General features: G+C 37.0%; 1 protein-coding gene across 1 annotated transcript in view; it reads left to right on the top strand.

The window, feature by feature from the left end:
- LOC124172633 (zinc finger protein 37-like) overlaps positions 1 to 18801 on the top strand; it is a 46660-nt gene that overhangs the window by 2979 nt on the left and 24880 nt on the right. The window contains exons 2-3 of the mRNA XM_046552082.1: positions 6034 to 6642; positions 13736 to 13855. Coding sequence (XP_046408038.1) covers positions 6097 to 6642; positions 13736 to 13855 — 666 coding nt within the window. The 5' untranslated portion in view covers positions 6034 to 6096. The remainder of the gene's footprint in view (positions 1 to 6033; positions 6643 to 13735; positions 13856 to 18801) is intronic.

Genomic DNA, 18801 nt, shown 5'->3' with positions numbered 1-18801 from the left:
CTTTTAGAAAATATGCTTGGTGGCAGACATTTTGGAAAAAATTTGTAATTTTTATTTGTATTTTAACGACGTGATCTTATGATTTGTGATGCTGGGTACACGTTCTCACTATTTCTTTCCAGAAGTAACCCTTCATTCGTTAAAAATTTGAAATTTAAATTTCCTAAGTATCCTGTCAAAGTTGTGATACCTTCTGGCAACACAGGTATATTTCTTCGCTCTTTGTCAGTACTGCAGCGAAAACCCTTTCAAACCTAATCATTTTCTGGAAAAAAACTAATAAAAATAGTAATGCAGCTAAAATTTATGCTTAACCTGGTCCCATTGTCTATTGACGATTTGAACTATGCTTCTACTCTCGGAGTCCATGTGTGCTTAGAAGTTCTTCCTTTGACAAGTAGATGTCATGCGGGCATCTTTTACTCCTCTTTTTATTTTTATTGCCCTTCAGTAGACGCAAGGAACCCTCAGTAGCCTACATCAGCTTATTTGCGCAGTGAAAGGGTTAATTTTTCAATCTGGAAATGATACAATTAAATACAATTTTAAACGTTTTATTGCACTAAAGTAAATATTGCAAATGTTTCCAGCAAAAGTGTTCTTCCCCATCATGGAAAATATGACTGAGCTAAATGATATCCTATGGAAAAGATTGTATAATGTCATACATAGGTCTATGAATTTAAAGGAAAATTTGTGTAAACGAAGAATTATTTAAATGAAACATATTGTTTTACAGATCAGAATTTGACTAGCATTTGAAGAAGATTTTTTCATTTACTAATTGCTTTACATAAAATAATATCATTTCAAAAAAGAAACAAATTTACATAGAAAATATAAAAGATATGCATAAAAAAAACAATTCTGTCCGGCTGTGTATATAATTTTCTGCATAAAAAATTCTTGTGATACTCCTGGTAACACTCAAAACACAATGAAGGCTTAGCCAGGCAGGTGGGGCAGTAATAAGATGTGTCCTAGTGGACATTCTTCTTGAAGCACTACTTACGCCTTTTCTGTTTACATCTTTTCTGTCTTTCTTGTCTGTTGCATAGTCGGGGAAATATACTGATAGTCCCCTGGTTTTGGATGAAGCGGGCTAGGATGACCGTCTCTTCAAAGCAGTCAAGGTACAGTGGTGCCGACTCCGTGAGGCCTGAGCGGGCCCGAGCCCCCCATAAATTCATTACAGGTGTGAGGAAAAAATGTGTCAGGCTTATCGATTTTCCCCGGAGTGTCCAGATATTGAGATTCGAGTGATCAGGGTTCTAATGTTGATCCTATAACTTTTCTAAAATGCTTAAAAACTTACTCACTCACTACTTATAAAATTTACCGGGGTTAGATCCCCGGTTTGGGCCCCCCAATATTTTTTGAATGCTGGCACCCCTTTCAAGGTATAGATATAGTCTTTAGAGATTCTATAATTTGAATTTGAAAGTCGTTGAGAGGAATTTTCCAAAAATTTTCTGTGAATGAAAAAATATGGTTCAGTAACTCAGTAACTGTAAGTTCAGCAGGTGAATTAACCATTTTTTGTACCATTTGATGGATTTCCTTTAAAATAGATTTTAAATGAATTAAAAATTTATCCTTTAAAAATGATGGATGAGACCTAATTTGATCCTTAGGTTCGATGCCACTCGTGTAATTGCTGTATTCAACCACCGCCAGTGGCTTTCTTGGTGTGCAAACTTGTCTTTTCGTGGATTCAGTCATTTTTTTTCACTGAATTCAGTGCTGATCATCGGCAATTCCCTTTTATCCTTCCATGTTAGGAAACAGATTTCAGAAATCCTCAGAAAAGGCCTCCACCACCTCACCTTCCTTTAATTCCTGGGAGAGGACAACAGAATGAATACCCTTCTTGGCTCACTGCTATGTCCCCGTCATGTAATTTTTTCCATTTGGGTGGAATCTAGAACTGGCTGCACTGTTATAAAAGTTATCCATGTAAAAGGATTGGCCGCAGTCAAAATGATTCTCCGTCAAGTTTTTACAATCTTCTCCGAATGCTCATTTTCAGACTCTTCTGAGTTGGAAGCTGCTTGGTTTCAAGGACCTGCAATGCCAAACCCTTTGCTTCCGTCAGCATGTGCAACTTTATTATGTACTGGAGGTGCTTTCCCATCATATATTTGCTATATCCCAGCCTAGCTCTCAATGGAACCATTGACTCTTCCAAACACAGGTCACGTGAGGGGGTCACTACTCTCTCCATTGTTTCCTTGAATGCGTCTATAATGGGGCTTATTTTGGATAATCTGTTGGTCAGATGGATGTCAGAGTCAGAGAACGTTCGTATTGATTTGAAGGGCTTAGAGAGTTGACTTGAATTGATCAAGCGACTTCTCTCTCCTGAAGCAATCCAAGTCATGTAGAGGATGAGCTTTTCAGTAATCAGAGATTCGGGAAATTTTGATAATTCTTATAAGAAAAATAAATCCAAAAAGGGGGAAAATCTTTTATGGTTAAATATTTTCATCTAGTAATTTTCCTTCAGGACACGCATTGCCCATTTTATATCCTCGGACCGGATCAGTTTCTGTGAGTTTGGCGTCATGAGACTGGGTTAGTGGAAGTTGATCTCTTAGGTATATTTTGCTGGGGAGGATGCCAAATAAAATGTTTGTAAGGATTTCGAATATTATGGAAAAAATCAAGTAATGAGTCTCTAATGCATATGTTAGTGAACGTATGGATGGGAAGTCAGGTGAGGGGGTCACTACTTTGTCCACTGTTTCCTTGAATGTGTCTATTACGGGGCTAATTGTGAATAAGCAGTCCATCAGAGGGGTACTGGAGTAAGAGAGAATGTAGATGGGTTTTCGTTGAAATGAAGGGCTCGGAGAATTGACATCAATCAATCATGTGAATTCTGTCTTCTGAAGCAATGTAAGACGTATAAAGGATTAGTTTTTCAATAATCAGGGATAGGGGCAATATTTATAATTTCTGTATGAAAGTTAAGGCCAAAAAATAGTGAAATTCTTCTATGGTTAAATATTTCCACCTAATAATTCCTGCTTTGGGACACACATTGCTCAATATACATCCTCGGGCCCATTCAGTTTCTCTGAGCTCAGCGGCATGAGACTGGGTTGGGGGGAGGTTGCTCTCTGAGGCATTTTTTTGTTGTGGATAATGCCAAATACATACTTGTAAGCATTTCATATATTGCATAAAAAATCAATTAATGAGTCTCATACAAATTTAAGTGAACATAAGGATGTGGAAATCTAGCTGTTGAGCATAAAATGTAAATATTAAAAAGAATTTGCAATGTGGAACAATGACTTCACTAAAGTTATTGTAAAATTTATGTAAATATGGGCATTAGCTCAAGTGCAGCGAATAAAAACTAATTTTTCCACGATAAAATCATAGCAGATGAAATTCACTCAGAAACTTTAAAAACATGAGAAATGAAGCATTTAATATTTATCATAAGAAGTGATTTTCAAATGCCTGGAGTATGTCCAAAATTAGGCAAGCAGTTGACCACCTTAGCATCAATGAACACTAGAAATGAAAATAAAATCAAGGGAAAATATATCCATTCCTTCTCTTAAAACCAGTTAAATAGATAAATGTTGAAATATTTTGTGAGAATTCATTAAGAAAGTCAAAAAACTTGTAATCAAGTATCTTACCTCTTCTCATCAACTGCGAAAGGATCTTTTTTAATTTTGCTTTGAATATTGGTAAAATTTAATTTTTTTAAAAAATGTATAGGAACAATTGATAGCAGATATGGCTGTTTTCCGCATTATAAAATGAAAGTTATAATGAAATATATTGTGAAAACCCACCTCCAAAGACATCCTTTCAGAGCTAAACGGGGTAAAATAGAAAAACAGGAAAAATGGAAAGAAAAATTTTCGGAGCTTTCAGCAAATAAGCGAAGACTGTTGACTGACCCTCTCCCATACCTTTATACCGGTGGCTAGTACTCAGGGTGGAATATAACGCTAGAGAGGATCAAGACGTAACCCTTACGTCTACAGTAACGCAGTAGGGACTGCCATGACGTGGACATTACATCATGAACACGAAACGTGTTAAGACAGTGTGATTTTAGGAATGTAAGTTTTGTAAGTCAAACCAAATGAGGTCAATGGCTTTTTTGTTAGAGGCTCAAGACTTATTTCATGCAACTGCTATGACAAAAACATAATAAATACAAGCAGTCCCTAACAACCAAACAAGGTTTTCATGTGAAATGTATCCTGCAACGTATGCAATTATGCAAACGTAGTAAGCATGTTATTGTTGGTATGTATTGTGTATAATCTTGGTCTACATCAATCTTCCATGGGTTACGTTACCTGTAGACTAGAAATATACAGAATTTATTCGTCTAAAATTTTTCTGATGGTCTTGGGGAAGCTATATAATATGTAAATTCCTTAAGTAATCTGAGATTCGAGCATGCATCTTTGTATAAATATTACTTAAATTTACCTCAGTTCCATTTTATGCACCACTCTTCCTACAAAATTATAATAGCCAGTGGTTCCGTTTTTTTTTATTGACTAAATCAAAAGATAATTACTCGTGGAGTACGTATTTCATGCTTTTAGATTTTTAAATGATGACATCTATTTTTTGTGATACATGAAATTTAAAAATTTTCAAGTGCACGAAATCGCGACATCTAAGTATGAATGCTGGGAAAAGCCCATGTGATGTCATTCTGGTTCTGGCTGCCGCCATGTGATGGTGCAAGGCTATGAGCGCTGCCTTGATGCAGGCTGCTAGCAGGTTGCACTTGGCATTAATAAGGATTATTAAACTTAGGAAACTTTCCGACCATAGTCATTTTTAATAGGTGATTATTTAGAGATGTTTCCCTGAGCTCTGTGCCTCATGCATGCATTGGTAATCTCAGAGGATGTAAAACTTCTGACTACTCCTCTAGCATCTAGGTCCATGTGACGTCACATGGAGCGGCATCGCATGTCCGCCACTCTGGCCTTCTTCAAATGAGGATAAAATTGACCATTGACATACGTTTAAACTGAGATATGTAAAACCAAATAATATGTATGTAATGAATACAGTACTAGTGGGTAACGAATAACAATTAATGCATTTCATTTTCTTTGATGAAGGAAACTACCCTATTAATCTGTTAATGGGTTGTAACCCATTGAACTTAAATATATTCTAAATACTTTGCAATTCCCCTTAGTTCTCTTTAAATATCTTTCTGACTATGTTCAACTTTTTTCTTGGTTACATCTTTACACTCTTCATTTCATCATCTGTAAATAATGGTCAGTGTTGATGTCTAGCCCTGATTGACTCTTGTAATCTGTCATCTATTTTCTAAATCTCTGGGTCCTACCTAAAATGCACTGGAGGATGATTTCACGTGTGAAGAATGTTTTTTAAGTCAGATATGTCTATAAAAATAACTTTATTGGCTGATTGAAAACATGACATCATCTGAGCACCCAAACATGACTTCATGGCTCTGTATTGCTGAGGACAGTGTGAGAAATTGGATAAAAATTAAGTTGCTAAAAGTCCTCAAATTAAAAAAGAGTTGGTCATAGTTTAAACACAGTTTTGGTGCCTGACAGCAAATGTTGGGTTTTTGAAAGAAAGAAAAGGGATTGTTAGTTGCGATTTAGGGAGACTTATTTGAAAATAAGTTGATTCTGACTACTTGACATGGCTTAGTTTTGTGCAAGGTTTTTTGTGATCCATTTAACATATTTATGTAATTTGTTTGGCATAATAACCTTATACAACTCTTAATATTATCAAAGCAGCATGGCTCTTCACCAAAAAAATTTCAAAAATGCATTATATGGTGTACCCCATTGATCAAGCACTTCAGTTTGCCCTCTGGAAAAGATTTTTTTATTTATTTATGTCAATGAGCTATAGAAAAATTATGTATAGTTCACATTCAGAGTTCTTGCAGTGTATTCATGATTTTGAATTGCAATGTATCAGCTGTAGCACTTTCCATTGTGAATTTATTTAATCAAACTTATATAATTATATTTCTTTTTTCAGGTTTTCAGACCGGTGTGTTTACCCACTGCTAAGTTACCTTATCAATTCACACTGAATGATATCATGAGGTATAGAAGAAAATCATCATCATACGCCAAAACTGATACTGCGGTAGTACGTCTTCCAAGACTTCCTCAGTGGATAAGTAAACAAAAAACTGTGAAAGTGCTAATTAAATCCCAGGAAAGTGTCATTACCTCTCTTCCAGCTTCTGTAGAATGGAAGGAGTATCGCTGTATGAACAGCTTTTGTGGGAAAAACCGGTTACAGTGGCCGAATCAAAATTTTACGGATGGTCGGAGGTTAACTCGCTCTACTAGTAGGAATTTGATAGTGGATTTTGCTGCCAAGTTACCAGATGATAGAAGCTATCGTCGTAAAGTATTAGGGACAAGCAGTAACTATTTCCTTGGATTTGATTTGCTCCATCATGCAATCTATTTACTGAACAATGAGGCCTACCAGTGTCTGACTATACTTCAGGACAGCGTGGATTTTGTGCTTAGCATGGCGGTCACGGAACTTGGGTGCTCTGATGAAGGGCACAAAGTATATTCATCCCCAACGGATGCATCGGAGCTGACTGCATCAAATGCAGGAGGCAGCACGGTAAGGCACAGAAAAGCGGCAGGGAAACCCTCAGCGAAAAAACTTTTGAAATTTCAACAGTTACCGTATTTCTCTGAATATAGTCCCCCTCTGAATATAGTCCTCCATCCATAATTTTGAGGCTTCAGTTTCGGGAAAAGTTAAATAAATGCGTTTGAATATAGTCCCCCCTTATACTTTAACCTCGGACATTTTTGGAAAAAAAAGGGGGGACTATATTCAGACAAATATGGTAATTGGGACCACTTTTGAAACCAACAGTAACTGCAGTTGAATTCAACAGTAAATTGAACCACTGCTAAAACGAACAGTAACTGTTAAAAATAGAATAAACTCTTAAAACTAACAGTAACATTTAAAACTAATAGTAACTGTTAAAACTAACAATAACTGTTAACTCTAACAGTGACAGATAAATCCAACATTTATTAATGAATAGGGTGGTTTCCTTCATCAAAGAAAACAAATGGCATTGATTGCGATTCGTTACCCGCCATTAGTGTAATCATAATATACAAATTATTTTGTTTTAGAAATACCGGGTTAGACGAATGGCAATGGTCCATTTTTATCCTCATTTGAAAAAGGCCAGATTGGCGCCCATGCGATGCCACTCCACGTGACGTCACAGGGACCTAGTTTCTATCGGAGAAAATAGGAGTTGTACATCGTCTGAGGTTACCAATGCATGCTTGAGGCGCAGAGCTCAGGGAAACATGTGTTAACAATCACTTATTAAAACTGGCTAAGGGAGGAAAGTTTTCCTCATTTGATAAGTTATTAATATCCTTATTTAAGCCAAGCGCTACCAGCCAGCAGGGTACTAGGCTACCCGCTAGCAGCCTGCGACGCATCAGCGCTAAGCCTCGCCTCAAGGTCACCTTGCAGGGCAGCAACGGGAACCAGAAATACGTCACGCGGAGAGACTTCCCGGCATTCATACTTAAGCGTTGCATTTTCGTGCGCTTGAAAAATTTCACTTTTCATTTAATCGCGAAAAATAGAAATTGTCATTTAAAAATCTGAAAGCGTGAAATACGTACTCCAGGAGTAATAATCTTTTGATTTAGGCAATAAATAAATAATAGGAAACCACCCTAATCTGCAGTTACTGTTGGATTCAACAGTTGCTGTGGGATTGAACGGTGGTTCCAATTAACTATTGAAATTTCAACAGTTTTTTCACTAAGGGAAATGTAGGATGGAATTTACCTCCTGGCATGGTGTGATGGTATATCCCCAAGATACTAAATTTGTTTACTTCCAGGGTGATTGGGCTACATCGCTTAGGTAGTAAATAACTTTAAGTCTACTTACCCCCTCCCACCAAACTGTTTTTTGTCAGTATATCTCACCCTTGTGAAGTTTATACATCGTGCAAACTGCTCTGGGGACTTAGTATGTCCCCTCACCACTAGTTGTGTTGTAGATGCCTTATTTTTTGGCATTGTCGTAATTACCATTGTGAGGTGAAGTGGTGTATGTTATTTTATTTTGCATTTAGTTTTAATAATTGAGATATGAGTTCAAAGGACCTGAATGGAGGGAAAATTAAATATGATTTAACATTTTTACAAAAAGATGCTTTTTTTAATTATGAAAAAATATTAAATATTGAGAATATCAAAATATAACAATCTAAAACTGTTAAAATCACTTTAAACATTCAAAAATGCATGATGGTTTTGACTAATCGCTAGTTATTAAGGAAACAAATGGACAATTTTAGGATCTGGCATGTTGCCATGCCAGTACTACATCTCAAAAAACGTTGCAAGTAGATAAGGGTTAAATGAATAACATTTTGTCAAGTTGTTAAAGTGAAGTGTGAGGACTCTGCCCTTCTGGCAATGGCCTACTGATAAGTGGGAGAAAGGAATCTGGTAAAGACTTTTGGATACATGTGTGACACTTTGAAAGCAAAGAGGAAATGTGAGCATTGTGGCCATGCTGATTGCATATTTTTGAAACATTTTCACCATTAGACTGCGAGAACGTTTTCAAATGTTTAACCATTCGAGTGCCAACCGATTTTCTAGGTACTATGCCAAAAGTGCCGAGGCATTTTTGCTGATTTTGCAGTAGGTTAGGGAAAAAAATTGGGTTAAAAAAATGTTCAAAAACTTCGGGGAAATCTTTATTATTATATGTGATTTCACCTCTTTATTATATTATTTGACGAATTTTTGGTAATAATAGTTAAGTTTTATAATTTGAAGAAAGTAGTTAATGTTAATATTAAATGAATATTTACAATTGTATGATTAGTTAATTATCAGCATCTAAGTGTGACTTTGCATGAGGAGTGCCAACCAATTTTCTAGGTACTATGCCAAAAGTGCTGAGGCATTTTAGAGCTGATAGCGCTCCTGGCACTCTTAAGTGTTAACATACTGATTGGGGGAAATACTTAAGCAAATATTATTATTTACTATTTCATATTGATATTTACTTATCTTTACTCATACATACATGTTTTGGTTTTTGTTAGCAGTCTTCAGTTAATTTTCCTGCAGTCGCCATGTACATATAATTTTTTTCTGTAGGCGGTGGACTGAAATGCCTTTCTGCTGCTGTTTCCATGAACTTTGCCACAGTTTAGTTTTTTAGCTTTAGCTCAGTTGCCACACTCCTAGTTTATACTGAATTGTATAGTTTTATCGTTCGTTTCCTGTAGTCATATTTTCCAGGGTATTTAAAAAAAAAGTTGTAAGCACCGATAGCGACATTAGTGTCGGGCGTCATATGTTAAACGAGTAGTGCTATGTTGTACCATGTGCTACTCCTTCCTTCTCTTCACTGAGGGCAGAGTGAGTGCTACTATACATACTTATGTATACTTATATATTTTATATATATTCATATTTACAAATGTGCTGCGCCCGCTCCCAGCGGGCTTCCCCCGCTCTTTTCAATGCAGGTCCACAGAGGGATAGGCGCGTTTCTAATTTTAAAATGTAGAAAAAAAGGCAGGGTCTTAAGTACAAATTTAATTGGAATGTTCATGTATAAATTGAGGTCAGAGGACGTCTTGAAACATAACATTGGAAGTAATTACACTATCCTCTGTTAAACGCACATGATGACTCATACTTACGTATCAACAGGAGACTTGAATGTGGAATCAGCCGCATTTTGATAAAAGTTATTTAAAGAATGCGAGATATTGTTGCAAATGAACAAATGTATCAGTTTGTGCGTGGTTAATGTCAGGTATATTTACCATTTGTTTGTTTTTTTAAATTATTTAAAAACCATTTTTAGGAAACAATAGCAATATTTAGGAAGTAAGATATGCCGTCGCATGTTCTCTGATGAATTCTGTGCATTTTGGTACCTCATTTGTAGAGTTTGGTTGCATATAAGTTGATAAAAAGGTATCTATACAGTAGAAATAATATGGAGGATACTCGACTACCTACAGCAGTTTCCCAAAATTTTTATTGCTCCCTGGGTATAGCTCAAGTGTTCTTTCCCTCACTGTAGGTATCGCAAAACTCTCCTGGGCCATCCCAGAAAAACAAAACTTTTTAAAATGTTCCCACAGTTTAATAGTTAATATGTCCTAATCTTTCCCCTAGAGTTTAAGAGTTGGTTAACACTTTCAAGTGTTGAGGTGAAGTCGCCTGAGAATGAAGGAGCTTTGGCTGAAATGCAGAGGAGGCCCTCAAAATAATGCCTGCACATCATTTTGATACCATCGGTAGTGTGTAGTGTTGGGGAAAAGTTAAGATTCTTTTGTGGCAGCTTTTTAAGTCATGGAAGAGTGTCCATTCTCTTTTAGTATTCAGTTACAAGGGCAATGGGTACAGCTAGTTTACTAAAATAGGGTTCAATCTCTTTCTCAACAACGTCGGAATGGTCTTGTTGCTTGCTGGCTAATTGAAGGGGCTAAGTTTTTGAGCTTAAATTACCATGTCGAGCCTCTACTGCTTGACATCTCTGTGGCAGAGGCTCTTTATTGAGAAGTCTCATAGAGACCAAGGAAGACATAGTATGCGTAAGAGTATACGGTGATAACCGTACCTCGGAATGAATATTTTTTTCTTCCTGAAATGTCCTTTGCAATTTCTCGTTTCAATGTTTTCCAGTTTTTTTGTCCTTAAGTGAAGATTAAGGAGAGTGGGATAGCAATGCAAGCTTGACTCTTCATTGTCTCAAAATATTTTTAAGACTATAAATAAGTTTTTCATTCTCGTCACTCAAAAAATTACAATTGTCGATGGCTATTTTTAGCACTCATCATTAGAAAAAAGGAATTAATGTAAGTCTGCACAGCTTGTAATGTAGGCTTTCACAGCAAGATTCATTTCTCGTTTCAACATTTTCCAGGTTTTCTGTCCTTAAGTGAAGATTAAGTAGAGTGGGATGACAATGCAAGCTTGACTCTATAATGTCCCAAAATATTTTCAAGACAATAAAAAACAGATTTTCATTCCGTATCTGTTGAAATTACAATTGTTGATGGCTATTTTTAGCACTCATCATTTGAATAAAGGAATAAATGTACGTCTGCACAGCTTGTAATGTAGGCTTTTGTAGTGAGGTCCATTGATGTCTATGGCTCCTGAAAGCTGTCGACATCAATAGGTACATTTGAACGACCCCCATATTGTCTTCCTGGGCTATCATGTATTGTGCAGTGAAAGGGTTAATTTGAAGGCCATCCAAGGGTACAAGGATGTTACAATGTAGCCACTATGTGCCGGGGCGCAGCTAGGAATTAAGGCTAGGGGGCTTTTAGGTGCAACTAGACATGGTGTGTGTGGTATACCCACCAGGATAAGCGGGAGGTACGGGGGCCCTCTCCTAGAAATATTTTAAGGTAAATGGATCAAAATGGTGAGTTTTTTGGCTTTATGAGGAATATTTTATTAATCCTCACACTTTTCTATAAGGACATGTACAGTAGATCCCGGTTAATTGGGACATATCGGGACTTGTGCACCTTACCCCAATAAATCTGCTGCCCCAATTAGGCGAACTCTCTTGTATATGGGCATAAAAAACCTTTGAAATGGTAGAAAGAAGACTTAAGAACGTTTATAGTGCAACCTAAGTTTATTAAACCATTACTTTGATTAATAAATCAGCTAGTTTAGTTAAATTATTATCATTTTTAAGAATAATAATAATAAGTGAAAAATGTTTTTCACAGCCTCGAGCGACGCCGAATGAATGTCTTTTACTTAATCCTATTAAAGAATAGTCCTATCCCCACACAGACACTATAACAATAAGAGCTTTCAAAATAGGAACATTTGTGAAAAATAAGAGTAAATCAAAGGGGAAAATAAAACAAATAGTATTCTGAAAACAAAAAAAATTAATTTCATTGCTAGTATAGAGTCTATGTCGCCGACTCATGGCCCAATAAAGCGGTTTGCTGGCCCAACTAAGCGGAAAATACACTGGGATATTCCTCCATTGGGTTCTGTTCTTCAAGATCTGCCCCAAGTAACCGGTGGACCCATTATTAATAGAATGAAATGAAATGGATTTAACTAAACAGTCTCCCTGAGCTATGGGGGGGGGGTTTATCCCCCAAACGCCCCCTCGCTGTGCTACCAACCAGGGGCACAGCTAGGAATTAAGGCTAGGGGGGGTTTCGGGTGTAAAACACTGGGGTGTTGAGGGTGTGGAATACCCACCAGGGTAAGCAAGAGATGCCAGAGCCCTCCCTTAGAAAATTTTTCAGATAAACGCTTCAAAATGGTGAGTTTTATGGCCTTTTGAGTGATAATTTATTAATATTTACTCTATTCTTTAAGTAATATTAATCAAATTAAGTGAAATAGGTTAAACTTAAAAATTTCTCTGAGTTCAGGGGGGGGCTTATTCCCCAAAACCCCCCCCTCACTGTGCCACTGCTACGGACTACAGTGCAACCTCGATAAAACGACACCCCACGGTGCACCAATAAACACTCGCTATAGCGAATTGTCGCTTTCCCGGAGGTGGAGCAAAAAATAGCCAATACACCTGTTGCGAACAGTTATACAGGAACAGGAGTGGTGCGGCGACCAATAAATTTCTATCCGATAAACGTAAGTATAAATCCAGATGAAAGGTGATGTTTTTTTGCATCACTAAATTTCCTTACTCAAACAACGACTAAATATTCAAACAATTTATAAGCGCCGCACTGAATAAAAACCATTAAGATACCATAGGCATAAACTTGGTTTGTCCGGCATACATACAGGGATAATCTATACAAATATTAGTGTAGATGCAAATGGTGAGATTGTGGTAGGATTCAAGCACTTACGATACAGTACAAATGAACAAATACACGTAAAGAGTTACTGAATAGCCAAGACGGCCGTGGAATAGCCCTGCAGATGACAACTAAATGTGTCATTTCCCACCAGATAGCTCTGTTATCAACTTGTGCGAATGCATGAACGAAATTAGAACATGTTCTATTTTCCGTTCACGCATTCATGCATTTGCACATTTTGGGGTGGTTACACGGTGAATTTTTCCGTTCATTCTCGCGTTCATACATTTAGACATTAACCCGTACGGGTTAATGAACCGTGTAACCAGGCCTTAAGACCACAGCGTCTTAAATTTCCTTTGTTAAAAACATAAAAATTAGAAATTTCACGGAAGAAATCCACGTATAAATGCCTTGGTCGATGTCCCTGGTGTAGTCTGGATTAAAAAATGTTTCTAAAGAGCTTTATATTTTTAAAAACATTTTTTCGAGCAATAGGAAGAGTTATATATTTTTATTGATTTTTAAAAATTAATTTCTTACAACAAGTTAAAAATTACTAAAATCAGTTCAGCCGCTCTTGATTAATAAATGGTGTAACTAAACTATTCAGTGATTATAAGGCGGTAAAAAATTTACCGGTCAGCTAGTATTTTTATGAAATAATAAATATTGGAAAGGATGGTTAAATTACTGTAGCAGTTGATCTTAAACATTTGCTAGTTTGAACTGAGAGTGATAAGAATCTCATGAGCACATGATTTGTCCAGCTTAAGTTGTCTCTGGTAAAATAGTAGGTTTTCATTGCCATTACTTTAAAAGGGTATTATAATTTTGCCATTATTAATGACACCAAGCATTTTCTTTCAGTTCAATGTGAAAGAGGAGATTGAAGACCACCTGGGGAAGGGGAATAATCCCGTGTTTTACCCAAGAGATCAAGCTGAGGTTTCAAGTGGTGTCATAGACCCCGTTGGGACTGATGACTTGGTAAGTTCACTTTTGCTTTGTTAAGCACAGTTCTGTGCTTACAGTTTTGTGTATTAGTGTGCTATTCCCTTATAGAGTACTGTTTTTCTATGGCACAATGTCATTCCGTTGTGCAATATTCCCAACACCTCTCAGCAGAAACCTGCAGCATTTTCCCTTGCCTGATCAATCATGAACTACAGAAGAGCTTTCATGTATGAATCATTTGAAATGAATGGTCCGTTTTAATGAACCGATTTGGTGTATTTTTCCATGCTGGCAGCTCAACTTCGCTCAGTGATCAAGTGAGCTCCCTGAGATCACGGCACTAAGCAGTCATTAATTTTGTGCCCATAAAAACAGTTTTCACTTCCGTTCAGTACGGAGCAGAAGGGGGGTAATGAAGTGAGAGTTATACTGAGTACTGTTTAACACTATGAGTGCAGGCAGCTAATTTTAAAACCAGTCATTTTTACTAAATTTTGCAATTTTTTTAAAACATAAGCATCATAAATAAATTTATATCGATGTGTATTTCAATAAAAATGGACCATGCTCTTCTTTATGAATGAGTTGAATAACATTTACTGTATATGTCTGAATATAGTCACCACTTTTTTTCCAAAAATGCCTGTGGTAAACAAACGCATAGGGGGGACTATATTCAAACGCATTTTTTTTAACTTTTCCCGAAACTGAAGCCTAAAAATTAGGGGTGGGACTATATTCAGAGGGGGACTATGTTCGGAGAAATACGGTATTGCCAACTTTTAACACTTTCGAGATGGCGGAGTTTTCGTCTTAGCATGACTGCTGTACTGAGCCCCAAGAGACTCTTCTTTCTCGTGGTACTGAGCATTTTTGGAGGACATTCATTAAGAAGGGTCTTGTGGAACCTTTTTCGACCCCTCCCCGCTGGGACTCCGCATTATCTCGGACTCCGAGAGTAATTATGCTCCCTCCTTTCCGGGTTTACGGCCATACCTGCGGCATTGGTTCGCGGTCAACTTAAGGATAGCTTATATGTATTTAGCAAATGGATAATTGTTGCTTGCACGTAAATTGCAGACTTTGAATTGAATTCTTCATTTTTTCAGAGCATTGTCAAATTTTAAACGAAGTTCTTAGGTCATTATAAACACATTTAATGCAGCAGCAATTTCCATATTGATGTTTATACATAACTCGAGATATAAGTTATTATTTATCGTAGAAATTCGTTTAAAAATTGTAAACGTTGCTCAAAAGACAAAGAATTCAATTCTTAGTTTATTTATTATGAAAAATGAACAAATATTAATTTCGAAAACTGACTGGATAAACAATGGGGTGCTCTCATAGAGTTAAAAAGGTAATATTTTTACAATTTTAGATAAATAAGTTAGTTATTTACGTATGCAAAGTATGACTTCATGATTCTCAATATTATTGTTGCTTCAGAGCTTCAGAGTTCCCAAAAATTACCAAATTCTTTCGTGCCACAAAAACGCCCTGTTACGTCAGAATGCGAGTAAGCAGACTTGCTAAATGGCAATAACAAAACAGTAACGACGATAACAAACATCTACGACGATACTGATTCATAACTTGAAGGGTGTGTGAAAAACAGATGTGAATAGTTTAAAAATTTGACGGTGCTTTTATTGCGCAATGGTTGACTCCGACTTCGTAAAGACGTGCTCTGGAAACATTGTGAAGGTAGATTAATTCATGGCTGCTTATTTCTTCTCCAGTAATGAAGATTTCTCGGAGCGGAGTTGAGAAGCCGCGAAATTGAAATGTAACATAAATTAAATCAATTATCTCGTTCGCTAGTAATCTAAACCTAGGTTTGTATCTCATTTTAACTACTGTCATTTGCTCATTGCTTTTAATGTGTACTTGGTGCAATATTGGAATATGTAAAGTTGATGTTTTGGAGAAATACAACGTATCATATTTTATGCTGATTTAATTAGCATTCCTGGTCTGGAAGAGAGACATATGGTGTTTCAGCAGTTTGTTAGGTTCAAATGTTAATAAATTTGAGCGTTTGCACTGTTGGGGCTAAGGTGACATTAGAACATTAAGTGAGAACAATAATCTCACACAGTGGTAATCGCCGTGGATGAGAAGGATGAAAAAGTAATAAGGACTATTTGCCAAGACTGTGCTGCATCTTCCATTGTGCATACATTCTTTAAATCTTTCATTTATTCAGGATAAATATTTCACATGACTGATGATGGAATTAACATATAAAAAAATTAATTGTATAGAGAGATACATAGGTTTTTCTAAAACTGGGACAAATAGTCTACTGGCACCACGTAAACACATTGTTTACTGGACTCTGACATCACGCTCAGCCAACATAGCGATGGGTCGTTTTGAGCAAAAGATTAATATACAATATTCTAATTGGAATTTTACGAACAATATGCAGGTTAGAAAAGAACTGCTTTCACTGTAATTTTCAGCACTACAGATATTTTTTTATCGAATAATCATCCATTCTCAGTGGAATTCCCCATTGTATGACCGCTGTCCCTTATCGCCAAGAGGGGTTAAACCTGCTCCCGGATTCCGAGGGTAAATCCTAAACCCCGCAGGGTTGGGTCCCGAGACAAAGACGACGTAAACCTGCGACCGTCCTAAAAGGGAGAGAGCTAGAAAACGTATATATGCGGCTTTTGTTATCCTGGCCAGGAAAATCTCACACGTAAATATACGGCCGTTGTCTCCCGGGTCAGGAAATGTCCACACGTATATATATATGTACGGTAGGGAAAGGGTTGAATATATATTTTAATAATGAAAACCAGTTGTTTTTGAGAAATAAAAAAGTCGCAACAAATGATGTGCCGCCATAAAATGCATAATAATTATTTTATTACACTCAATTCGAGCTATTTAAACCATTGAAAATCATAGAAAAACATTGTTCCGAGCAAATCATCAAAAATCCTGGATGGCAAAAAGGGTCACTGCACCATCAACGAACGTTTCTTTCCTTCAAAGAATTTTCACACAAAGTAGGCTGAGATAAGGGTGCCAGTAGCTACAGAGGACTTTTCGTCCTTAAGATATTAAAAGAACCCTTTTTCCATAGAGCAGTTGATTTTTGAAATAACAGAACCACTAAGCAGTTAAATTGAAAAGTTCCATGGGGGAAATATTACAGCTTCACACAAACAAAATCAATAAAATAGATAGATGTAATATTATGTCTATGGCAATCCTCAGAAGGATTAGCAGGACGTAATATTACGGCATGCAAAGTGTTAATGTTGTACTCTCTGACAGAGTGGCCATGACATAATGATGTAGCTGTTAGCCAGATGCGACAACATAAATCGTTCCTCATAAGAGATTGATATATGCAGGGTTCTGATTGTCATAGATTTGGATGTTGTCGTAAATGTGATCAGGAAATTGCAATGAGGACTTGGGGTTTGTCCTTGGTGACTTTTTTTGATTACTGCAAAGCTCAGATCCCCTTGCAACTGATGACTTTTTGAGTGTGCTGTGTATGTGTGACCTTGTTTAGGGCCGTTTAGCTATGATGCAGATTCACTCCATGGTGGAATATATTCCCAGCACTACTCAGCAGAAACACGCAACCGTTTCCCCTACTTGATCAAACAGGGCTCCCACACAGTCGTGAAAACCTTTGGCATTCGTTGCATTAACCCATTAGTGCATGGCGTCCGATATTTCGGATGTGTGTATTTTATTTTGTTATGGGCTCCAGTTGACTTGCGCTACATTTAAATACTGTATTAAGTTCACCCCCCCCCCCCCCGCTAATATTTTAGTTGACTCATAGAATTTAATGACTCGAGAAGCGTTAATGTGAGACATGGACACGTCCGATATATCGGACGCTATGCACTAATGGGTTAGTTAAATTTTTACTTTTCATGCGGCCAATGATTGTCACGATATCAATATTTCTGCCAAAAATGGCTTATCAACAGAACGTGAATTTGGCAACATCAAGACTGTGAAAAACCGGAAAATATTGTGAATTTTATAATTTGATTTTAGTGACAATCCTGAGCATGGAAAAAATTTCTACAAAACTCCTATTTCCAAAATTCTCACACCGATTTTCCTCTCAATTCATAATGGACCAAAATCCATTGTAATTTCCTCATCAATTTGACCATGCTGAGCGTTAATGTTTATGTGAGCAGAAACTGAATGTGATTTTTGAAATTTTCATAGAGGCAAGGTCCATATTTTGATGATGGTGATCATTGTGCTTACTCTTTAATGCCTAGCATATATGATCACAGCACAAAATATTTCTTGCTCTACCAGGGTCCCCACTCAACTATGAAAACCTTTTAACCGTGAAAAAGCCGTGAATTTCGTCATCTCTCAAACTTGATAGTAGAATTACAATAGGGTAGTTTCCTTCATCAAAGAAAACGAAAGTCATTCCTTGCGATTCGTTACCCACCATTAATGTGTTCATAATATACAAATTATTTCATTTTAGAAATACTGGCTTAGACGAATGGCAATGGTCCATTTTTATCCTCATTTGAAAAGGGCCAGATTGGCGCCCATGCGATGCCACTCCACTTGACGTCACAGGGACCTAGTTTCTATGCGAGAAGATTGGAGTTATGAGTCGTCTGAGGTTACCAATGCATGCATGAGGTGCAGAGCTCAGGGAAACATGTCTTAATAATCCTTTATTAAAACTGGCTAAGGTCGGAAAGTTTTTTCTCATTTGATAAGGTATTAATAATTCTTATTTGTGCCAAGCGCTACCAGCCATCAGGGTACTCAGCTACCCGCTAGCAGCCTGCATCGTATCAGCGCTCAACTCGCCTCAAGGTCACCTCACAAGGCCGCAGTGGGAACCAGAAATACTTCAGACGGAGAGATTTCCCGACATTCATACATGCGAGTCGCGTTTTCGCGCGCTAGAAAATTTTCACTTTTCATTTAATCGCGAAAAATAGGTATCGTCA

Source organism: Ischnura elegans (genome assembly GCF_921293095.1).
Source record: "Ischnura elegans chromosome 13 unlocalized genomic scaffold, ioIscEleg1.1 SUPER_13_unloc_2, whole genome shotgun sequence".
NCBI classification, from domain to species: Eukaryota; Metazoa; Arthropoda; class Insecta; order Odonata; family Coenagrionidae; genus Ischnura; species Ischnura elegans.
Note: the sequence above shows the minus strand (reverse complement) of the source record. Positions and strands in the feature narration are given on the sequence as shown.